Source organism: Symsagittifera roscoffensis, chromosome 4 (genome assembly GCF_963678635.1).
Source record: "Symsagittifera roscoffensis chromosome 4, txSymRosc1.1, whole genome shotgun sequence".
Taxonomy (NCBI): Eukaryota; Metazoa; Xenacoelomorpha; order Acoela; family Convolutidae; genus Symsagittifera; species Symsagittifera roscoffensis.
Window position 1 is genome coordinate 37,544,159 of NC_087065.1, and position 25,022 is coordinate 37,569,180.

General features: G+C 35.7%; 2 protein-coding genes across 3 annotated transcripts in view; both read left to right on the forward strand.

Moving 5' to 3' along the window:
* LOC134843819 (pre-mRNA-splicing factor CWC22 homolog) overlaps nucleotides 1-23,496 on the forward strand; it is a 45,645-nt gene extending 22,149 nt beyond the window's left edge. The window contains exons 3-13 of the mRNA XM_063860106.1: nucleotides 12,237-12,330; nucleotides 12,674-12,941; nucleotides 15,792-16,127; nucleotides 17,846-18,002; nucleotides 18,378-18,561; nucleotides 19,046-19,276; nucleotides 20,781-20,908; nucleotides 21,068-21,225; nucleotides 21,554-21,685; nucleotides 22,045-22,243; nucleotides 22,514-23,496. Coding sequence (XP_063716176.1) covers nucleotides 12,237-12,330; nucleotides 12,674-12,941; nucleotides 15,792-16,127; nucleotides 17,846-18,002; nucleotides 18,378-18,561; nucleotides 19,046-19,276; nucleotides 20,781-20,908; nucleotides 21,068-21,225; nucleotides 21,554-21,685; nucleotides 22,045-22,243; nucleotides 22,514-23,339 — 2,713 coding nt within the window. The 3' untranslated portion in view covers nucleotides 23,340-23,496. The remainder of the gene's footprint in view (nucleotides 1-12,236; nucleotides 12,331-12,673; nucleotides 12,942-15,791; nucleotides 16,128-17,845; nucleotides 18,003-18,377; nucleotides 18,562-19,045; nucleotides 19,277-20,780; nucleotides 20,909-21,067; nucleotides 21,226-21,553; nucleotides 21,686-22,044; nucleotides 22,244-22,513) is intronic.
* LOC134843621 (kinesin heavy chain-like) overlaps nucleotides 1-25,022 on the forward strand; it is a 405,881-nt gene that overhangs the window by 347,114 nt on the left and 33,745 nt on the right. The window lies entirely within an intron of this gene.

Consider the following 25,022-nt stretch of genomic DNA (forward strand, 5'->3'; position numbering starts at 1 on the left):
TTTCTCGCGGTTTGACTTTAGCCTTTTTTACGTCCATTTTTTTTTCTGAATTCAAGCATCGATGAGCAAAATTTTAAAGTTCACTTAAAACTTGGTCGCCTTCTACTTTCAAAAAAAAAATTTTAAATATCAGATTTCCCAGCAGAAAAAAATTACCTATTGACCTTCTTTTCTCACATTGCGTTAATTTAATCAAAAGTGTCAATCATTAATTGCTCCTAAAGATCAAATGGCTTTAAGGACGTGTTTATTATTATTTTTAAATAAACAAGCCCACATTTTTTCTGTTTCTTTGCATTCATTAACTCTTTTCTAAGTCTCTGTTTCTGAAGTTTCATCTTCCTTTAATCTTTCTGTATACCATTTAAAGTACAAATAGTGGAAGTAATTGTGCCTGATTATTTTTTTGCTGATGATTTTTTCTCTTGATTTTTGAAAAGTTTGATTTTCAGCTAGCGTTATCAAAGGAATCTATGCTAGGCTTAATCGCACTTTGGATTTTTTTGATAGGAAGGGTTTCCTGCAGCTACTGGTTTTGTTTGCCTCTACAATTATTCTGGTAAGTTGTCTTTCGTCGTCGTTTTTCTCCATGAGCAGCCATTTTTCCCGGTTTATTTTTCAAGTTATTCCTTGGATCTGTGCTTTTGGAGATAGACTTTCTTGATTTTTCAGAGATAACCTTCTAAAAATTTTGTTTCCGATTTTTTCTGGACTTGAAAACGACGTTTTCGGTTGAGTGAAGACATTCTGGTATAAAATAAACATCTAAAAAAATTGCTTGTCACATTCTTTTGAAGCATTCATGTTTTGCTTTGCTGCTTGTTTTAAACGTTTCTTTTTTCGATTCCAGCTGATGATGAAAATAAACGTTTAGCCACTTTTTTTTTTACTTTTTCAAATCTTTGATATCAGGCGTCTAGCCGTCCCAAGGTCATTTCTCGTCCCCTCCCTCAAACTTTCACCCGAATATGATCTGCGCGTAGTTTTTTTTGGTTTCAGAGTGTAAATCGGAGAAAATGAAAAATTGCTGGCGTGTACGGGAAATAGGTAGGGTTGAATAAGACCAAGGTTTGTCTTTTTTTTTTATAAATTGCTCTTAAAAATCAAAGGGCCTTAAGTTTTTAGTTTTTTTTTAATTCGGAAGATCATTTTTTATAAATAGACAAGCCCATTTTTTTGTGTTTATTTGCGTTCATTGACTCTTTTATAACTCTACGTTTTTGAAGTTTAATCTTTCTGTATGCCATTTAAAATACAAATAGGGGAGGTAATTGTGCAAGACTATTTTTTACTGATAATTTTTTCTCTCGATTTTCGAAAAATTTGAATTTCATTTAGCGTTATCAAAGGAATACACTGGGGTTAGTCGCACTTTGGATATTTTTGATGTGAAGGGTGTTTCCTGTTGCTAATGGTGTTATTTGCCTTGAGAGTTAGTCTCGTAACATCTTTCATCGTCACTCTAATTGGCGCATTTCTTAGTGTGACAGTGACAAATTGAGTCTTCTCTTCATTGTTGATGTCATAATGTCTTCATCTTGTCATGCTTTCTTCCTGTTCTGGTCCCTGGAGATTCACATTTCTTAGAAAGTTCAGGCTAGCGATGTTCTGGATTTGCTTCACTGAGCGGCCAATTTCCTGTTTTTTTTTCGAGTTTTTCCTTGGATCTGTTTTTGGAGATGCAATTTCTTGATTCTTCAGAGCTAACCTTCTATAAATTATGTTTCCGAACTTCTCTGGACTTGAAAACTTCGTTTTCGGTTGAGTGATGAGTGAAGACATTCTGTTATGAAATGAACATCTAAAGAAAATTGCCTGCCACATTGTTTTGAAGCATTCATGTTTTGCTTTGCTGCTTGTTTTAAACGTTTTTTTTTTCGATTCCAGCTGATGATGAAAATAAACGTTCAGCCACTTTTTTTTAAACTATTTTTAATCTTTGATATCAGGCGTAAGTTTAAGTTAATTACTGCGAAATGGTCATTTTGTCTCTTAGCAGTGAAAAGTTGAGGTCTTGTACTGAAGTCAATGGGTGCATTAGTTTTAGTAGCCATCTATCTCGTTATTTAATCGCCCCTGCTGGGGTTTTTCCCCCTTTTATGATCTATTCAGTTTACGCTTGTGAACACTGACAATTATCGGGCTTACGTGTCCAACGGAATCAGTGAAATATTGCTACCAATGGATTTGCTCTGTACATTACCAGGCGCTGGTTTGCTCATTTTTGAAAAAAAAACACACATTGAGTTGATTGCTAAACACATGAGTTGCAGTGCTCTTTCGAAGTTTTTTTTTGAATTTTGCTTGATTAATTCATAAATCGGTCTTTTGCTTGTCTGCTGACTTCTTCTGAGCTTTTTTACGAAGCTTGGACTATTTTAGTTTAAGCTTTTTTTTGCCTTAAAAGAAAATTATTTCTTTGCTAACTACAAGGGGTTTTCCAACAGGGTTATATACTTTTTCTCGTAAAGAATTTTGCTTACAGTTTTTGCACGTGAACTTGAGTACGTGAACGTGAACTTAGTATTTTATTTTTCATTTAATTTGATTTCCCAGTGAGTTAAAATAGTTATCTATTGGGCGAGTTTTCTTACATTGCGTTAATTTTATCGAAAAAGTGTCAATCATATCATAAATAGCTCTTAAAAATCAAAGACCCATATTTTTCCTTGAGTTTCGAAAGTTGATTTTTTCAAAATCAAGTTTTTTTTGTTTCCTTGCGTTCATTGAATCTTTTCCACTGTCTGTTGGCTATGTTTTTGAAAATTCATCCTTCTTCAACCTTTCTCGATGCCATTTAAAGTCTCAATCAAGGTTACCAACTGGTCTTTATTACAGTGACCGGTCACTATTGGTTTCTAAAAGCTCTCTACTTTTTTACTGGTCACTATTTTCATTTTGAGATGATTTCGGTAGATTTTGATTAAGTCACTACTTTTTCGACGACCAGTTGGTAACCCTGGTCCCAATAGTAGAGGTAAGTTAGCAGACGATTTTTTATGCTGATAATTTTTTCTCTTGATTTTTGAAAAATTTGAATTTCAGCTAGCGTTATTGAAGGAATATACACTAGGTTTAGTCGCACTTTGGATGTTTTTGATAAGAAGGGTGTTTCCTGCTGCTAATGGTGTTGTTTGCCTTGAGAGATAGTCTCGTAAGTTATCTTTCATCGTCACTCTAATTGGCGCATTTCTTTGTGTGACAGTGACAAGTTGAGTCTTCTTTTCATTGTTGATTTCATAATGTCTTCAGCTTGTCATGCCTTCTTCCTGTTCTGGTCCCTGGAGATTCATATTTCTTAGCAAGTTCAGACTAGCTTTGTTCTGGATTTGCTTCATTGGGCGGCCAATTTCCCGTTTACTTCTAGGGTTGTTCCTCGGACTTCTGTTTTTGGAGATGGACGTTCTTGACTATTCAGAACTAACCTCTCAGAAAATATATTTTCTGAAGATTTCTGGAATTGAAAACGATGTTTTTTGTTTTAGTTAAGACATTCTGGTATTTAATAAACATCTAAAGAAAAGTGCCTGTCAAGATTTTCTTTGAAGCATTCAAGTCTCGCGTTGTGCTGCTTTTTCTTTTTGATGTTTCTTTCGATTCCAGCTGATGACGCTTCCAATTTAACTGTGTTCTTTCAAGCCACACGAAAAAATCCTCCAGAAATAAAAATTTACCCCTTCTTCCAGGTTCTTTGTTCTCTTTGACATCAGGCGTCTAGCCGTCTAAAGCCCCTTTACCGGTATCTCCCTCCAATTTATCCCGAATGCGATCTGGGTGTAGTTGTTTTTTTTTCAGACCCTAAAGCGGAGAAAATGAAAAATTGCTGGCGTGTAGTGGGAACTAGGTAGGGTTAAATAAGCATAAGATTCACCTTTTAATTAATTACTGGGAAAGGGTCATTTTGCCTCTTAGCAGTGGAAAATCGAGGTCTTGTACTGAAGTCAATGGCCTGCATTACTGTAGCAGCAGCACAAACATTAAGTAAGCACATTCATTGAACAGTGGGTGCATTATTTTTAGTAGCCATCTATCTCGTTATTTAATCCACCCTGTTTGGTGATTTTTTATCCCCTCTTATGATCTATTTTTTGACACATTCGTTCACGTCTCTGTGCCGCCATCGGTGATGTCTTAAAACCTTTATCCTACTTCTTTAAGCCACTTTTTCAATTTTACTTCTTTGCGCTTAAGTCATGGTTGAATATTAGATTTCAACCCGAACTTTGCCTGAAGCTTTTACTAATGAGCAGCAGCTATTTGAGCATCTATTCCTGATTATCATTTGTGTCCATGATGACTGTTATCCTCCAGGCCTTGAGGGATCCATTGCAAGCGTATCAGCATGGTATCCACGGATTTTTTTTTTTAGAATTTTGGGTTCTCGCTTGTTTAGATACTTCTGATATTTTCGACACTTCTTTGTTCCCTAATAAAAGCGATTTTCTATAAATTCTCTACTATTTCTGCAGATGAGCCATCAATATTGGCCTGATTATGTAGAGCTTTACGATTCCACAGAATCAACATCACATCGGATAACTACAATTTATCTTCTTTGATTTGCCTACCACAATTGTTTTAAGGTTACTGTTTGCAGAAAACAGTTGGTGTGTGTTAGAATATAGCGCCTTTCTTTACTTTTCCAGTTGTTTTGTTTACCTGTCTCATAACCGGCTTCCCCTTTTTTCCTTTCGTGGTTTCCCCTTTGTCTAAATTTGCTTGGGGCCTCTTTGGTTTTTATAACACTAGGTGTGATATCTTTTTTCTTATCGTCTTGCTGACAATAGTTCCTTCGCGGAATTATCAATTGCGATGTGGCTAATTGAGTTAATGGGCTCTGAAACATATTCCCAAGCTTCTTAGCGCGCTGAAGAGATTCGATTAAATTTCGCTTTTTCTGCCCCCATCAGCAATTTGATATCAGGGGCGTAGACTTTTAGTTGTTAAGTCCAAAATAAAAGAACTGGCAGAGGTTGTTTCCTGAGCATTCTTGAAACCCAATTTGGAGCTCAAAAACCTTAAATTTCACTGGGTCAGAAAACACGCTATACATTTAGCTCTGGCAATTACTGAAATCAAACATTTATTGTGATTGCAACGTGAGTTTATTTTGACTTGAAGGTGAGTTTGTTGTGAATTAAATACCAAAGCAATGGGACAGTCTTCGGGGTTAGAGTTTGACAGAAATACATGAAATTTTAGTGGCACGGGATCATTATAGGTTATTCGGTGTGCCATTTCCAATTTTACTGTAAAATACATATCTATAACTGTATAATTCAATTGTTTTAAATCTGGTGAAAATCGGTCTCCCCCATTCAATGTGAAATACAAAATCCTAAATTGATACACTTAGCTTACTATCAGAGACATGTTAGGAGAATGAATACAAGACACAAGATCAAATCAATAACAAGGATAGTCAGTTACTGTGCATACTCTTGAAAAACATAAGTGTCGTTTTTTCTGTGTGATGTGATAAAAAGAGCTGAACGATAAAATAGAAGTTACGCATATTCAACAGGCATAGTCAAATAGACTAATTGGAAAACAGTTTTTTTTAGAAAAATGACTCGAAAAACGATTAAAAAATTGTTTCTAATTTTTTTTGCAGAATTTTTTTGAAAGTTTGATTTCCAAAATAGCGTTAAAAACTCCATAAACTAACTTTTTTAGAGTGAAATTAAGTTTTCACGGCTTAATTTGAGTTTAAATAAGCTATTGTAAACCTGCATGCTCATCTTATTAGCTCGAAGTTAGACCAAAAATAAAAAAATGTTTGGAACCGGTTTTTCTCGAAACTGAGAAAAATGTTTCTAGTTTTTAAGAGTAATGAACGTAGTGAAGACTCTTATATAGGTCTTGCTGATTTTTTTTTGTTTTTTTTTTCAGGAAAAGTCTTAAAAGACTCTAATAACTACAGATGTGCATTCAAACATATTGATGCATTTATGAATGCACTAAGGTATATATGCACTTTTTGAGTTCAATTAAAATTCAGCTGCTGAAAGTGACGTAAATAGCATTCTCCAAATACGAACGTGGAAATGGCACAAAAAATTGTGAGCGATTTCTAGTATCGAAAGTGGAATTTAATTTTAAGATTTCCAGTGGAATAAAAACTTCTGATCCAGTTTTCTGAAGTTGGCTTAATGTTATCAAAAAAGCGCCAATCATAAGTCGTTCTAGATATTCAAAGAGCATAAAAACGGCATCTGTTTTTTTCTTTGAAATTCGAAAGTTGAGATTTTTTCAACAAAGTTAGTGTTTTTTTTAATGTTGATTGCTCCCTTTTTCCAATCTTTGATAGGCTATGTTTTTATTTTCGTTCAAATTACGATTGAAAGGGCTTCCATATAATTTATGACTCGACTCATTTATATCATTATTTGTGGAACCTAATTTCGCGTAAAAAAATAAACAGACAAAAAAGTGCACCCGATTACAAAGTTCCTCCACATTTCTCAAATGGTCGGAAAAGAAAGCTTTTCGTTTTGGGAATTTAACACTGAGCGAACTGTTTTGGAAATTAACTGATGAACTGTGTCAATTGAATTAGTTTTTTTTGTCATCTTGTTCCGACTAATCGGGAAAGCTTGAAAGGAAGGAACAAAGCGTATGCTGGTTTTTTTAAAAGTCGGGTCGTAGTAATTTCAATGAAAGCGCGCTGTAAGCCAAGTTTGGTATCGTATTAAAGAATATTTTTAAGTCGTTAGTAAGTGTCAATGGACATAGTGAAGAAAGATATATATACTGGTCGTGATGATCTGTTTCTCAGGAAAAAGTATTAAAACTAATTATGCTCAAATTTTCTGTGGTTTGACTTTTGATTTCTTAAGTTCAGTTCATTTCTTTTGCGTAAAGGAAGGCAAACTACGCTATCGAACAGCAAAAGTCTTAAGATCACAAAAAACGTAATTGATGTCTAGTTTCGAAAATGGAATTAAATATTCAGATTTACCAATGAAATGAAAAAATTACTGATTGTTCAAACTTTCTGTCTTAAATTGGGTTAGTTTTTTCAAATAGTGAGAATCGTAATAATTTGTTCTAGAAATTCAAAGAGCTTTGAGGGCGTATGTTTCCAAAAGCTTTACGGGCATATAATTTTTCTCTGCAGAGCTTTAAAGGCATATAGTAACCGCTCTATGACGAGAAAGTGTAAGTCAATATTTTATGTACTCTAACCAAATCTTGAAGCTTGCCCTCATATTTAGGGTTTTAAGTGCTAACTGGGCTGGGACGCATCCTTTTTTGCCACCCAGAAAACTCAAATTGTTAGCTTTATTACTTGCACAGCGACAGGCTACTCATATAAATATTCTTGGTTCGCAGCGCATAAGTTCTCAACGGTTTGCTTTAGAGTCGATGAAGGTAGTTCATACTCTTATAAAATTCGCGATGATTTTTTTTCAGGAAAAGGCCCAAGTTTGTTTTTCGCGGTTGGCTTTTGATTCCTTTTTCAGTTCAGTTCCTTCCTTTGATAGAAGGAAAGCAAGCTCCACTAGCGAACAGCGGAAGCGTGACTGACTTCTAACTTCAAAAATAGAATATTAATTATCAGATATCCCAGCAAAATAAAAATGTACTCAATCGATTCAGTTTTTCCACTAGCGTCAGTTTAGTGTTTTTTAAGAACTTTTTTCTTACCTAAGTCGCAAATATTGGTGCCACTTTTGGGATACTTTTACAGCATTTTGACATTCGATTAGTAATAAGTTAACATATTTGATGCATTTAATTCATCAAATGAACCGAAAAAAAAGCTATTGTTTCCAACAACACAATCATGAAAACTCGATTTCAGAAATTTTCTAACTAAATATTTTTTCGCAATTTTTGAAATGCATAATTTATACACAATGTGGTTTTCTTCTTTGCGATTTGTCACATGCAAACTTAGTGTGGATGCCTTCAGTTTGTTATATTCCAAATTATTAATTGCAAAATTGAGTCTATTTGTATTTGGTGCTGAATCAATTTGTTAGCATATGTAGCTGCTTTGCTTTATTCGTGACTAGTGTTTGGCGGTGGTTAAGCGTGCGTGGCTGAAAGTTTAGTCGTTAGACTCAAAATGTCTTGATTGCAGTAGGTCGCATATCGAATCCTAGACCTAGCCGAATTTTTGGTTATTCGAGTCTTATTTCTATTTTTCTTCTTGCACTTTCTAGAGCTGCTTTTTGTCGTGATCACGCTACTGTTTGCAAACCTAAGTTTTGCCTCTGTGTCTCAAATTGAGCTAAAGTTATCAAAAAAGTGTCAAGCATCAAAAAAGTGACAATATTATCAAAAAAGTGTGAATTTACAAGAGCTTCAGGCTATCTATTTTTTTTTTGGAAATTCAAAGTTTCAATTTTTCAACTACAATTCATTGTTTTTTGTGTGTACTTGCGTTCATTGACTCTTTTTCAACAATCTGTTGGCGATGTTTGCTTTTTCCCTGTCCAACGCCCTGTCCAACTTTTCAGTGAAATTGATTTCGGCTCGATATCTTTGTTTTACTGGCGTTTTGACGGCTTGAGGCTCATTGAGATTGGCTTTTAGGTTAAAATTTGTTCTGGTTAGCTGAATGTTTCAGTAAATCGAATGATTTCTTACTGTCCAACCTTGGTTTTCAAAAGCTGTTTTTCCTGTCTGATAAAAACAGGTATTATGAAAAATTTGTAGGGATCGGGTTTTTATTTTTTTGAGACGCTTTGGAAAATGATTTCTTTTTTCAAAAATTTAAGTTATTCTCAAAAGCTACTACCGATTTACAAAAAGTGGTACCGATGGGAATTCCGCCTACTCCCCCTGTGTGCATGCTTAATTCTTTACACTCTTTTTACCTTACCCCACTTTTTACAGCCTTCGAAAAAGTGTGTAGGGGTACCCAAATTTTTGGGTTTTCTACATTTACTCCAAAACTATCCTCCCAAATCTAAAATTTTGGGTTCAATGGATAGAGCAGGTTTTAGAAGCTACTCTGCATTAGCGGCTTTGCCCAAAGTTTTTTACACAAAAGGTTATGACCCTCGGAAAAGTCAATGTTTTGATTTCTTGTCCGTTTTTTGAAACTGTTTGACTTCTCGAAAACAACTCTATCTGATATCAAGGGTTTAATCAGGGCAACAGATTGTGAGAAACATCTGTTCATCAGATGCTACGCCTTAAAGTTTGAACAAAAAAAATATGTTTCTGGGAAATTTCTAAAATCACCAAATTTTTCACTCATTTTTTAATAGAGCAACAGCTAAGGTTTTGGTAGAAGCCCAATTCTTAAATTTTTGAATACCTACGTTATCCTGCATCAGTACAATAAGTTCGAAAATTATCAAACAGGTACCTCCAGCTTTAGCTGGGCCTCTAGTTCTACAAGCGTAGCTGAACCAAGTGTCATTGATAGCAGTAAGTGAAATTGCGCACTTCAAATTGCTACACGCAATCGGCGCCCAAATTTGCACTCTATATAAACAAATCAAAATGGAGTTTATATTTAAAACTTCCCAGCAGAATAGAAGAATTACTTATCAGTCTAGTTTTCTCTATTTGGGTTAGTTTTATTACGATCAAAATTAGCTAAATTATCAAATCGGAACATAGATTTTATTTTTGGTTAACAGCTTGTCCAACGTAATCTCAACGTAATAATTTGATAGTCTGGTTCATAATGAATTCTGATTCAGGTTTTTTTTAATCGGCACTATTGGCAAAGAGGTAACGTAGTTGACTGTTCCAGAATATCAATCCGGCCAAGACTTGTGGTTGTTGCAAGCTGAAAATTGAATGCCGATAAAAAAATGCTTAAACTATAATAGAAGTCTGTGTAGTAGCAAGTAAGTGAAATAGCAAGGAGATAAAGGAGATATTCTTGTAATGGTCGTGCATGTACCAGTGGATTTAGAGGCGGACGCCCCCCTCAAATATTCGATCCCCTGCCGTCCCAAAGCCCCTCCCCCTTTGTACTAATTTGAGATATCCGTTTTCGGCTAACGGACCCTTAAATTTTTCCAATGGTGCCTTTGGTTCTAATAAGTGCTGATTTTGAGGGGGGAAGCGCGCGCCAAATTAACGCGATTGTTTGGTTAGCATTTTCCAAAAAGTGCCTAAAAACGCCCTTTTTGGCCTGTTTTTTTAGTGCTCTAGGAGAGCTCCAAAAATCAATTTAGTCAACCTAAAAAAGTCAATTTAGTCAACCTTGTTTTCTTTGTCTTCTTATTTAGGTCGAGTTTTTTTGTTTGCAATGAATTTTCTTGAAGCTCAAGTTAGTCCTTCACGGCATGAGATTTTTTACGATCACCTTTCTTTGCTAAATAGATGGCAAATTGAGATCTCCAATAACAAAAACTCCATCAGTTGATTTCAAAAGTTATTATTTTAAATTTTAGAAATCCGAGAGTTTTTACAGCTCGGCGCGTTATAAAATTACGGAAGTTTATAAAAATCCTTGTTTGAAAGATTCATAAAAGAGCCTGTAAAACACCGTCACCGCTGAAAATTTCTCCGTTAAAAATACTTGGAATCTGAATCCGTTTTGAATAATAATCATGGCTGAAATGGCAAGAATGCGATAGCTCATTTGCATTGGCATACGCCGGGAGTTTTTTTTCAACGGAGAGTGGTTTTTACGACTTTTTTCGACTTTATATAGGTTAACCATTTTAAAGTTTTGTAGCTCTGCCGAAACCGCTTGACTATCTTTGACGTAGTTTTCTGCGTCGCAGACAACTTGCTGGAAAAAATTCCGTTCTAGGCGTTTTTGGAAGGTGTTGACCAATAATAGCGTTTTTTTTTCGGCGCGCGCGTCCCTTTTAAAATCGGTACCTTTTGGGATTTTGGCGCCAAGAAGCTTTAAGAAAAGTTGAGGGTTGGTTAGCCAGGAATGGCTGTCGTACAATAAAACCAAAGTGGCGAATCTTTGGAAAAATTTGGCAACCAAAATCAAACCAGACGTTAAATTTAAGGTATGAATCCAAAAGGACGAACACGGATCTTGAACTCCCTCAGAGTAATGAACGTAGTGAAGACTTATATAGGTCTTGCTGATTTTTTTTGTTTTTTTTTCAGGGAAAAGTCTAAGAATGCGCATAAAAGCTACAGATTTGCATTCATAGATATTTATGCATTTATGAATGCACTTAGGCAGGGGCGGACGCCCCCCCCCCCCCCCTCAGGGATTCGACCCCCTGCCGACCCAAAGGGTCACCCCTATGGTACTTTTTAAGAAATCCATTTTTGGCAGATTGACCCTAAAATTTTTCTAAATGCGCCTTCGGCGCCAATATATTCTAATTTTATTCTAAAATTTTCCAAAAAGTGCCTAAAAACGCCTTTTTTGGACTGTTTTTTCGATTTTTTTTTTCGAAAATCCGCCCCCCCCCCCCCCCCCCTCGAGAAAATCCTAGATCCGCCCCTGCACTTAGGTATATATGCACTTGTTGAGTTCAATTGAAATTCATGAACGATTTCTACTTTCGAAAGTGGAATTTAATTTTTATATTTCCAGCGCAATAAAAACGGTTGATCCACTTTTCTCAAGTAGGCTTAAGGTTATCAAAAAAGCGCCAATCATAAATCGTTCTAGGATTTCAAAGAGCATAAAAAGGGCGTCTATTTTTTCTATGAAATTCGAAAGTTGAAATTTTTTCAACAAAGTCAGTGTTTTTTGTTTACTTGCGTTAATTACTCTTTTTCAATCTTCGGTTGGCTATGTTTTGTTTTGGTTGCGCTGGCAAATAATCAAAGATAATATTATTTGTTATGATTTCATAGTTTTCCTTTTGGCTTAGTTTTTTTAGTCAAACAACTCGGAGGCCTAACCCGAAGTTTAACTATTTAAATTGACAGAAGTGCATATAAACAGCACCCTATTAAGCTGCCTACGTGCGATTTGAACCAGCTATTATATGATTGCGGTGCACCGTCACTACCGGAGCGCCACAACGCCATAGTTTCTTGGTGATTTTGTTCTTTTAATGTTGGGTTTCATACTTTGCTATGGTTCACTGATCGAACGAATATTTCTCTGATTTTGTAGGAACAAAATTGTTTATAGGTGCTTTTTCATAGAGCTTTATTTCTGTTAATTTATTAACTTTCAAATTTGCGTTAGGGACATTAAAATGAAATTATTGATGACGATGCGTTTGCATTTTTGAGGATTATATTTTTTAGACACTCAGTTTGTACATAACAGTGTTTGCGACTGACAGTGTTCAATGTATTGTATCCAAATCGATCTTCTCCTGCTATTTCAGAGGTCTCTTCGCCAAGTCTGTGCTTGAAGCCCAAGCATTCTCCCCAACCTTCACTCCAGTGTATGCAGCCTTAATTGCCGTCGTTAACAGCAAAGTAAGTCGATTTAATACCATGGAACCATTCATTCCTACCTATTTTCTGTTTTTCCTCTTCGGTATTCAATTTTAAAAACCATTACAGTTATTTACCATCATTTTCTTTGTACTTTCTCACTCAGTGATTACGGTTTATATTGAAATATACAATTTGAAATTTCTCACTCAATTATTACGATTTACGTTGAAATATACTTTTGGAATTTGTCATATAGTGATTTTGGTAATTTTTTCTGAGTGATTACGGTAAACTTCTCACTCAGTGATCACCTCTTAGGTGAAATATAACATTGGGAATTTAATTCACGTGCCTGACTGATTATCGAGGAACTGCTTTTTAGTTCCCACAAATTGGGGAATTAATTCTGCGACGTCTAGTGTTGAACTTCCGCAAGTTCTACCGACGCAACTCGAAACAGCAGTGCATCACTTCCTTGAAGCTGATAGCACATCTTGTCAACCAGTCGGTGGCTCACGAAGTGCTGTCTCTGGAGATCCTGCTTCTGCTGCTCAAGGATCCAGTGACCGATGCGGGAGTGGAGCTTGCCATATCTCTGGTGAAAGAAGTGGGCCAGAAACTGACGGAAGTGTCGCCCAGAGGAATGAACTGTAAGATCACATAGAACTATGGACTGACTAATTGCAATAAAAATTTGAAATTTTAAGACAAAAAGCTAATTTGCGAATATTCATTACTGCTCACTAGTTAATCGTTATACGACAACATGTCAGAGATGCTGTTAAGTATTTCAGGAAATTGTATTACGAGAGGCAGCGAACTCTTTTTTTTGCTCCTAGGTTCGAATCCGAGACGTAGCTGAATTTTTACTAATGCGAGGCTTATTTCTACTTTTTTTCTTTTGCACCTTATAGAGCTGCTTTTTGTCGTGTTCCAACTCGGTATAAGTCGTGTTCCAACTCTGTTTTGTCGTGTTCCAACCCTGTTCCAGCGCAGCTCCAATTCTGTATAAAAAATCAGTATCCAATCTTTTTTTCCTTCTTGATTTAAGCAAATTACTACTGTAAAATTTTTTAAGACACTTAGAACGTAGCTCAGAATTATATAGCAGGTGGAGATGATTTTTTTAATTTTTTTTTCAAGGAAATTTTTAAGATTTGCTCAAATCTAGTTTTTCGCATTTGAGTTTTGATTTATTTTTAAGTTCAGTTGATTTCCTTTTTTTTTTAAATCGTAAGCAAACTTCAATATTGAATAGCAAAAGTGTAAGGGTCGTGAAAAACGTGATGGAGTTCTGGTTTCGAAAGTGGAATTTAATTTTCAGTTTTCCAGCGGAATAAAATTTTTATCTATTGATCCAGTTTTCTCAAATTGAGTTAATTTTCTTTAAGAAATAACTCAATATTTTTTCTGTTTACTTTGTTCTTCAACTGTTTGTTCGCTCTGTTTTGAAAAATAGTAATTAACTTTCGGTCGGCAGTTTCTTGAAATAAAGTAGCTTTTGTATTAAATTTGTAGCTTACTTATTTTGATTAATTAAGAGTAATGAACGCAGACAAAACTCTTAATGCTCCAATACCTACAGATGTGCATTCATGCATATTAATGCATTTATGAATGCCTTTAGGCATATTTTCACTTTTTGAGTTCAGTTGAAATTCGTCTGCTGAAAGTTGCTTAAATAGCACTTTTCAAATACGAACGTGGAAATGGCGCGAAAAAACGTGAACAAATTCTAGTTTCGAAAGTGGAATTTGATTTTAAGATTTCCAGCGGAATAAAAAAAAACTTTACCTATTGATCCTGTTTTCTCAACTTGGGTTAATGTTATCAGAAAAGAACCAATCATTAATTGTTCTAAAAGTTCAAAGGGCATTGGGCATCTCTTTTTTCTTTGAAATTCGAAAGGTGAGTTTTTTCAACAAAGTCAGTGTTTTTTTTTCTGTTTACTTGCGTTTCTTGCTCTTTTCCAACTGTCAGTTGGCTTAGCATTTTATATGTCTTTTTTTTTGCTGCTCGTATGTTATAGAAGGAACGTGTTTTAAGGTGATTTGAATGAATTCTACGTGTTTCCTCTGTTAAATGTACGACAGCGTTGAAATTAAAACTTCACAACGCTTATGTTTAAGCCGGGGCCATAAAAGCCCTGAGCTCGAATCTGAAAAGTTGCCAAATTGAAAAAATTTACCGTTTAAAAAAATCCTCAAAAGCAAGAAAGAGAGAAGGATATGCCAAAAAGTTGATTCTGTTTAGAGTGCTGTAAAAGCAAGATTAAAAACGAGTATTTATAAGCATAATTTGAGAATTAAATTGAGCCTCCTGGTTTTGTGTGCTAATTTTTTGTCGGCTTAGTAAATTGCTTCCGAAGTTTCTTAATTTACCAGCCCTATTTTTGTATAATTTTCTTCTAATTTTTTTGGTGGAAATGTTTCATTCAGTTTAAATGATTTCTGCTTATATTATATTGGCTTAGTCACCTAAATTTGATTTAATTGAAAGAAAAATCTTTTTCTTTCAAAAAATGTTCTGAATGATTTTCAACGCCGGAGATTGTATCTCGACATCTTTTCCTCAAACTGGAACTCATTTGAGACTAACTGACACAGTTTCAGTAGGTTTAATTGTTCGACTTTTTTCAATTTTTTTCATCCACTTAGTGGCTTTCATTTTTGTCCGCCAGCTTCCAATGTTAGGTTTGTATGGTATTCCAATTGGTGCGAAGGTGATCTTCGTCACTGTGTTGTGTTACAATTTGAAGACTGTCAAGATGATGTATTTTTCTTGTAATGTCGAAGTTGAAATTTTCAGAGAAAGCCATTCATGTTTTTCGGTTTCCTTGCTTTTATTGCCATTTTTCAACTTTCTGTATGCTATGCTTGGAGTTTTCAGCAATTGTCGCTTCCAGCGAATTGTCGCTTCATAAATAAGACTACTCTAGCTCTAAATGCCTGAAATACGAAATATTATAACACTATCTTCAGTTCTGAAAAGCACTTTGCTTTAGATCTATCTGTCTAACCTTGTTTCGTGTGAAATGTGTCAATTTTTCCTCAATAATAACTTCCAGCCGGCTAAACTTTGAAATCGGGATAATGGAAGTGAAGCCTAATGAAGTTAATATTTTATAAACTTCACAGTTCCCCTCTGGTTTTGTAACAGACGTTTCCACATAATACTAGCGTGGTATGTCTACACGTCATTAATCTGTCAGTTATTCAGGGATAAATTTTCCACTCCATCAAATTTCATGACTATTTTGCCCACAAATTTACAATGGGCGACAAGAATTAAAGGATTAGTGATTGTTCTTTCTTTTTAGTAATCTTTCTTAACGCGTTCAGGCGTTTATTTCCGCCAGGTATTGCCTATTACAGTCCAATAAACCGTGATCACGTGTGCAAATAGAAACGGGAAAACTTTATTTTAAGTTAGCGGCAAATAATAGCGACAACATTGTGATTCAGCTAGTTTGAAGCTTACCTATTTTTCTTTAATTCCAGCAATATTTGAGCGTTTGCGTCAAATTCTGCACGAAGGAGGCGCCGTTTCCGAGAGAGTGCAATACATGATTGAGCTAGCGCACGCAGTAAGGAAAGACGGCTTCAAAAGCTACCCGTCAGTACCCACGAACAACGCAAACAATGCCTCTACTTCGGAATCCAGCTCGAAAACAGGAAACAAAGGTGTAGGGTCCTCTGGAGGTCCTAGAAGGGATAAAGAGGAACCACAGGAAGCGTTGGTGACTCACAGCTTGGACTTGGTGTGTGATGGTGACCAGATGACTCACCTTTTGAGACTGGATGAAGTGGAACCGCCACAGACACAGGACACCCTCAGTGAGTCCACTTGAAATTCTTAAGTTTGTGTTTGCATTGAAAATGCGTTTAGACTTTTCGAATTGACAATTCACTTCGTATTAATAGCTTCGATAAATAGTTAACCGTTTTGCCCAATTTATTATCTTTTTGAATGAATTATGTTGTCAGTTTGATTAAGAGTCGATGAAGGTAGTATAGGTCGCGATAATTTTTCCTTTTTTTCAGGAAGTCTTGAAATTTACTTGTTCGCGATTTGGCTTTTAATTTCTTTTTAAGCTCAGTTCATTTCCCCTTTTGTTGAAAGAAACGCAAACTTCACTATCGAATAGCAAAAGTGTAAAAGTTATGAAAAACGTGATCGGCTTCTTGTTTCGAAAATGGAATCTAATCTTCAGTTTTCACAGCGGAATAAAATTTTTACCTTTTGATCCAGTTTTCTCAAATTAAGTTTTTTTTCTCAAAAAAGTGTCATTCATAAATTATTCTAGAAATTCGAATAGCTTTAAGGGCATCTAATTTTGTTCCGATCATTGAAAATTGGGATGGACTTCGTATTCGGGTGTGTTTAGTTTTTATTAGTTTTTTTGTTTTCATCGCAAAATCAGCTACCAAAAAAAATTATCGGAATGGGTCGAGAAATAAGGTCTTTTAACGACATGTAAAAATTTTGAAATTTTTTTTCGATTGTTGAGAAAAATTCGTTTGAAATTTTTTTGAGTTTTATTCTAATTTTGAGCGTGTAAAGCAAGCGAGCAGGTTTATTATAGAAGAATAAGCAATGAAACCTTCGTTAAGCTCCAGAAACAAAATTCGAAAGTTTTCAAGTGCTATCTTGGAAATAAAAAAAACGCAATTCGTAAAAATATTCAGCAAAAAAAAATTTCACGCAAAATCAGGTTCCACAAATAATCATTGGACATTTATATGAAAGCTCTTCTCGTCGTGATTGCAACGAATTTGAAAATTTTTACTAGTGTTGGGAAAAACTGGTTTGAAAGTTTAAGTTTTTCGTCCATTTTCGAGCGAGTAAAGTAAAGCGATCGAGTAACGTTTGTTATATATGAAAATGAGAAATTTAGGCTAAAAAAATTGGGTTTAGTTAGAAGATAAGTAATTTTGGAAGCCTTGCTTTGCTCTTTTCTGACAAAAAAAGATCTTTCAAAATCATTGCAAAAAAATTGATAAAAAACAATTGAATTTTCGGAAATTTTTATTTTATATATATTATTACTTTTTGAAGACCATTGGATTCATTTATACCTAATTCACTGATTTTCTACGCGTTTGTATAGTTGTATTACCACACGACGTACAAAAAAGACGCTAACTCGAAGAAAAAAGTTTTTTTTTCCTGAAAATGTGGTCGGAACGGTCTGTGCTACTTGCTCAGCAATCGGCTATCCTTATTTTAATTTGAAATTAGAACGTTTTTTAAAAGAGTTTTCAGAAAAAAACTGAGTCAGCATTTTTTTTTGTTCACTTGCCTTCGTAGATTTTTTTCCAACTGTCTGCAGGCTATGTTTTAGTTGCTTTCAATTGAATAGATAGGCAGGCTAGGCTGTGTATGTTCGTTTCATTGTAATGAAAACAAGAGTTCTTTTAATTTTTTCATGGACTTGAGAAAATAACATAGCTCTTTTTCGTACCTCCGCCCTCCTGCAATTTTTGTAATTAATTTTCCGTTACATTTTGCGTGGCGTGGTTTGGCTCATGTGAATGTCATTTGATGATTGCAGATGTGTTCCGAAGTGACCCAAAATATGTGGAGAATGAGGCCAAGTATGAGAAGATCAAGCGAGCCATTCTGGGTGGAGACAGTGACGATGAAGAAGGGGGAGGGGACAGTGGGTCGGAGGGGGACACGGAAGAGGGAGACGATAGCGAAGAAGAGAGGTGTGTGTTTTGCAACGGAATGGTTCTCCCACTTTTTCAAAACTAAGACACGTTATTCGAATAGCTTTGACTTCTTCCTCAACTGGTTCAGTATTCGGCTATCCTCGTGCCAGGTTTCCCACTTTCTTGTGAAAAGTTCTGAAGTAGTCTCGCACTAAAAGTTAACCAATCTGCAGTGTATGCAATCGGCTGTTGATTTTCTTCTCTGGTTAGATGAGCTCCTAATGTTCAATTCTAGAAAGGAATTTCCAAAATGACTCGAATCTCAGCTGTTAAGTTTAATGTGCCATAACAGCTCAACAGAATTTTTTTTTTGATTAAGAAATTTGTCTCCTTTTTAATTCACTTGGTAAATGTGATGATGTTTTCTTCTAGTGCGAATGAGGCTGGAGGTGAAACTGGCCTGGAGAGCTCAGCGTCCACCCAGAAGATAGTGGACAAGACGGAGACTGATCTCATGGGGCTGCGGAGGACTGTCTACCTCACCATTCAGAGCTCACTCACCTTCGAGGAGTGCGCACACAAACTACTTAAATTGGACATCAAAGAGGATCAAATGGTCAGTAACTCAAGGTTGAAATGGTAAAGCGGAAACAATACAAATTCATAACATTCTAATTAAGGCACGATCATAAGTACATAAACATTTACGTTTTTTTTGCCTTGTTAAATTGTAGACTTACATGGAAAGCTGGTTTCTGTGCAAACAGCACAGAACGTTTAGAAATTGCAAAATTGAGGTAATTGAGTTCACCGGATCTCGTCCTCCATGTAAAAGAAAAAATAACAGCCATTTTTTTCGAATCTTAAATAACTTGCTTAAAATTTTTTTGGAATCCGAGTAAAAACGAGGAAAATTTATGGAACTAGTTCATGCGACCTTTTTTATCAAATTTTTTTTTCGATTGTAAGGTTTTTTTGATTTTTCTTCCGGCTAGCGTGCAATACTACGCAGGTAATGTATCGCAAAAGGCGCGAAGCCCAGTTTCGCCACTGTTTTTTTTCGTATTTTTTTCGGAAAATTTCAATCAATGCACGTTTAGATGGAGTTGTGTCAGATGGTGGTGGACTGCTGTGGACAACAGAGAAGCTACGAGAGGTTCTATGGACTCCTAGCCAGCAAGTTCTGCCTCTTACGCAAGGAGTACATGCAGGGCTTCGAGACCATCTTCAAACAGCAATACGAAACCATCCACCGTCTAGACTCGAACAAACTGCGCAATGTGGCCAAACTTTTCGGTCATATGCTTTACTGTGACGCCTTGCCATGGACTGTTAGTGAATAATTCTAGAAAGTGTTTTCACTTTTAAAGTAGCTCCATGAACTATTTTTGACTTTTTTGGGGTCTAGGGCAAACATCCGCTGTCAAACATCCGAACTTATGTAATAATTACGTAATATTATGACGTTAGAGTTTCGAATACAAGACATCGATTCCAATTTAGCGCGTGTCAACGCTTCCTGGCCATAACTGGTTCTATTTTTCATATAGATTCTTACCCTCTGTTTGCAAGCTTGTTACTCGTTGGCACGACTGTGGCGGTCACTTTTTTCTGCCAATGCAACATCTTTTAAGCGAACGGTAGAAATCGGATCTTTGCTATATTTTTTGTTAAATGTCGGTTGTTTGCCCTAGTTAAGCTGTTTTTTTTTCGGATGTTTGCGACTCTTTTGGTTTATCGGATGGTTGCACGGTACCCCTTTTTCATAAGCAATTGAAGTTGCCTGCAAGTGCTTGAGTCAAGTGATTGTGGTTGTCGATTATTTTAAAATTGTATGTTTTTTCAGAATCTTTTAGCACAGGACTTACAGAAACAAACCTAATTTTGAAGAAAAAAAATAACATGAAAAACTTTTTAGTTATTTTTTATGAGTATGGCTGGAACATACCGGCTACCCTTGCTTATATTTGCGATTAGCAAGCGTTATAAAATTGCAACATAGACAAAAACAGAGTCACTTGGTATATAGGTTAATTTTGAATTCAAATTTCTAAACGTCTTCGGTACACTTACCCTGGAGGTAACGAATACGCCTGGGACGGCAAAGGTCGTGGTTTCGAATCTGAGTAGGGCCTATTTTTTTTAAAAAAGGGGAATTATTCCGTTTCAATAAAGTTGTAGGCTCATTATCGTTTACTTATATTTTGTCGGCTTAGTTGTCACATCTTAGAATTTTTTGCCGCATGCTGTTTTCATTGTAGTTGCTTTTTAGTTTTTCATTTACTCCTGCAATCTGTAATTCATTTAACCTTGACTTCGTTTATTTTCCTTTGTTTTTTTTTCGCTAAAAAATTTTTTCGGCCTAAATGATTTTGTTTTATGTTTTATTGTCTTACTAATTTTGTGTCGCTCGACGGAACCATAATGTGTATACTTTCGTCCAGATCGCAGAAAACGTTGAGAATCTCAGAATAGATTTTATAGTTCAAAGTTTTTCATGACAACATTTTTATTTTCGCTTGATAATTGTATTTGAATTTTCATTAAATGCCGTCGAATGTGTTACTGGACGTGTTTTCAGCAAATAGAAAATGATTTCAGACATAATTATTAATTGTGGTTCCTTCGGAAATTTTTCTGTTTCATCGGGACTTGGTGGCTCTCCTTTTCTTTTCTGTCTGCTAGCTTGCTATGCTATTTTTGTGGTATCGCAAGTTATGCGAAGCTCCGTTTCAAAGGTGCTAAATGGTACAACTGAAGGGAACTTACCAAAAAAGGATGGTAGGTTTTGGAAGACGTGAACGCCTGACATAAAAGCTATGACATGCTTTTCAGGTGATCGAGTGCATCCATTTGAACGAAAACGAGACAACCTCATCGGGTAGAATTTTCATCAAATACCTATTCCAAGAGCTATCCCAACACATGGGCTTACCGAGACTCCATTCAAGACTGAGTGACCCGTAAGTCAATTTGAGCTTCCTATTTTCCAATAAAAAAATCTGCGTTGTACTTGTTATAAATAGAATTACAAATTCGAATTCAATAAAATTTAGTAATTGTAAATGCAAATTCAGTAAATCTATCAATTGGAACGTGTCAAATTGGTGTGTTTGGTTTAGGACGATGGCAGTTTACTTCGAAGGGATATTCCCGCGAGACAACCCTAAGCATACCCGCTTTGCCATTAATATGTTCACCTCAATTGGACTGGGAGGACTGACGGACGAACTGAGGGCCCATATTGCATCTGTTTCATCCACAACTAACATAAACGGAGGTATGTCAGTAGATCTGAGATTAATTGAAATTGTTTTCAATTTATAGTATTGTATGAAATGAACTCGTCTAAGAACGATTTGTTTGCTGCGAAAAATTGACCAAATTCAAAATAACTTCTTCAGATGAAACTGATTAACCAACGAATTTCATACAAACCATAGTGTGTTTTTTAAACTCTAGTTACATAGTTTGCGTTGTCTATTGTAGGGAATAAGTTCTTTTTTGCCTAAGACACATTTTACTTAGATAGTAATTTAGGGACACTAAGCAAAAAAGTAGGATGCGAAGACTGTAATCTAGATTTAAACTATAATACTTAATGTTAGCCCCCAACGTGGCCCTTCCGAAGAGAGAAGGGATGGATGATAGCTCAGATGACTCATCATCAGAGGACGACAGCAGTGACAGTAGCAGTAATTCAGACTCCACCTCCTCCGAGGATCCTCAAGACAACAACGGTGAGAAACGATCTTCTGAATCGCAATACAAGTTTACATTTTCAGAAGACTGTTTTTATGTTGATTTGTTAAATTTTAAACCAACAACCAGTTTTTCAAGCAAGCAGAGGTGTAATAGGGGTGAGGGGTGATGGAACCCCTTGAGTGCCCATAATAACTATCCCCGACTCGGTTTCGAACAGCAAGTCAAATAATTTATGTGTCGTTTTGTTTCCTCGTTTTTTCCTCAGGATGTTTCACCTCCATTTTATGTATTCCTCAGACGAGTTGTGAAGAAAACGTATTGCATACAAAAAATCAAGACCATTTATAATTTTCATTTCCTGAGATTATATATGTATTTGTTGTGACGTGGTTAGGCAAAAGATTACACGAGCTGCACAGGGAAGTCATAAGCAACAGTCTGCACACAAGTCCCCACAGAGGAGTGAAGAACGAGGTGATGGTTGATGAGTGGAACAGTCACAGTGCGGGTGGGACCCCCTCTCGCCAGAGACATTGCAAGGGATCCACCACCAGGGACAATATACTCCGCAGGGCCGCCATAGAACATCACAGGTGAGTAGTCATGATTCATCACTGCAGTAGACGAACCAAGAAGATAAATAATTTCAATATCAAAGATGTGTGTTGATTTTATTTTACTGATTGATGTGAATAAATTAAATCACAATTAAATTTAATTTCTATGTTGATAGGTAATTGGCAATTTCTTTACAAGTGTAAGATGCGAATGCGATGCGGTATTTTTTTCAGTTGTTCGCCTAACACATTTATTTTTGAGCTGGTATTACTGTGGTGGATAATGATAATTGAGTGTTATTTCAGGAAGCAATCCCGCAAACTTTCTTCTAGTTCAGAAGATGAAGCCAACAACAACACGCCCCAACGAAAACCGCATAGTCGACCCGGAACTCCAAATATCAACAGTCTGTCCCGACAAAAAAGACAACAACAACAACCTACTACTGAAAGCAGGAAACTTAAAGAATCCAAAGATGGTGCTAACGACCAAACAGGTCGCAACAAATCGCCTAGCCGAAAACAACAGCACAGTTCATCTCGTGACCGAAATGCGACACGAAAAGAGCAACATGATAAAAAGGATGGAAACGGATCGGAAAGTAGAAAAGAGCGATCAGTGTCACAGGAAAGGAGAAAAGATAGGACACGTGAGAGAAAACAGAGAAAAAGCTCACGAGAAAGGAGGAACTTGCCAGAGGCCCGCGTGAAACGAGAACCATCAGATTGCCGAAATTCGTCGCCAGAAAGACCCCGACGAAATCAGTCAAGAGAACGACGAAGAAAAAGTAAAGATCGAAGCAACTCTCCAGCCAGAACGACTTCTCGGAAGAATCGAAGTGGTTCGTCATCTAGCAGAGATCGTCGGAAGACTCGAGACACAGATAAAGAGAACAGGAAAGGCGACAAAAATGGTTTGTATTCAAAAGAGGTGAAAAAAGTAGGATCAGGACTGAATGTGGCAGATACATTGGGCCACGAAATAGTATCGCAATACGATAAACTGAAAGAAGAAATGATCAAAGATTCGAAACATAAAAAGGAATCGAAGCGTTCTGAACGCAAAAGCAGTGCTAACAGAGATTCGGTTGCAGATGGCCGAAGAAGAAGAAAACGCTCAGAGTCTAATTGAGCGTATGAAAAATTATGGCTATATGTTCTCTTTTTATTTGCTGATTTATTATTTATGTTCTATAAGTTTTTGTCAAAGCGATTTGTAACAGTATATAAGATTCCCCATTCATTTTGGCAGATGTTTTAAATATTCTTTACTAGAAATAGAATTGACCTGAGAGCAAATTTGTGTTTCATCCGATAACTTAGTTGAACAGGTATTCTAGGTGACCAGAATGATTGGCTTGACAGTTTGTGTATTTGTGAAATTAAAAGCTGAGTAAATGACTAAAAAGTTTTTTAATGTGTTGCAACAATTGTTGAAAATGTTTACAAACGTTTTTTGTTCCGACCATTTAAAAAATGGGGAGGAGCTTTTGTGTTCGAATGTGTTTTAGTTTTTCTATTTTTGTTTTCCGCACATAAGCAACTGCCACAAATCATCATCGGAATTGATCGAGTGATATATCAAATTGAAGCCTTTTCGGTCGTGATTCGAACAAAATTTTTTAAAAAATTTAAAAGTTTTCTCAGTATCGAGAAAAACTGGTTTGAAATTTTTTAATTTTTATTTCAATTCGAGCGAATAAAGCGAGCGTTATTTTGTTATATAAGGCGAATTTCGAAATTAATTTGAAGCTCACTATGACTTCCAATTTTAAATGGTGTGAAAATTAATTTTTTCAATGCGAATTGAACAGACCTAAGGATTTCAACAAAATTTCTTTGGACAAGTATCGTACATGATTAAATCTTAATTAAATAATGTTTTTTTTAGGAAAACCAGGAAGTCTTGAAATTGCTCACGCTTAAAAAGATTTTTCGTGGTTTGGCTTTTTGTTTCATTTTTAATTGAGTTGCACTTGTAATTCTTTTGCCAAATGGAATGAAAATAAAGTTTTCCAATTAGAAACATGCATATGGTGCAAAAATTGACTTTAGTTTCAAATGTGGATTTCAGCTTTAAGGTTTTCAGTGGTAGAAAAGTTAAACCGTTTGGTCCGGTTTTCTCTACTTGGATTAGTGTGTCAAATAATTTTCATAAACAGAGTTTTCCTAAAACTGAAAGAGGTTCGAGGTGGTTTTTTTATTAGTCGATGAACGTATTGAAGACTCTCTTATAGGTCGTGATGATTTTTTGTTTTTCAGGAAAACGTCTCAAAGTTTGTTCTAATTTTTTTTTGCAATTTGACTTCAATTTTCTTTAACTTGGTTTTTTGAGGAGAGCAAACTTCACTATCAAACAGCAAATGTGTGAAGGTCACAAAAAACATTTCGAGTGAATTTCAATTTTTTAAAGTTTAAGATTTCCCTCCGGAACAAAAAAAACTACTCATTGACCCAATTTTCTTAAATTTGTTCAATTTTATCGAAAATGTGTCAGTCATTAATTGTTCCAGAAATTCAAAGAGCTTCTAAGTTTGATCTATTTTTTAATTTGAAATCCGAAAGTTGAAATTTTGCAAAGAATAAGTTTTCTTTCGTTTATTTTCGCATTTTTTTGTTTTCTTTCGTTTATTGACTCTTTTGCAACTGTCTGTTGGCTGTCTTTCTTTTAAACTCAAAATTTTCCTCAGTTGAGTTAATTGATTGTCTGCTGGTTATGCTACATAAGCCACTTAGCGGGTGTAGTGTTATATTACAAATAAACTTTCTTTCTTACCCAATTAGCAAATAGAGCTTTTTTGGTTGCTCATTTGCT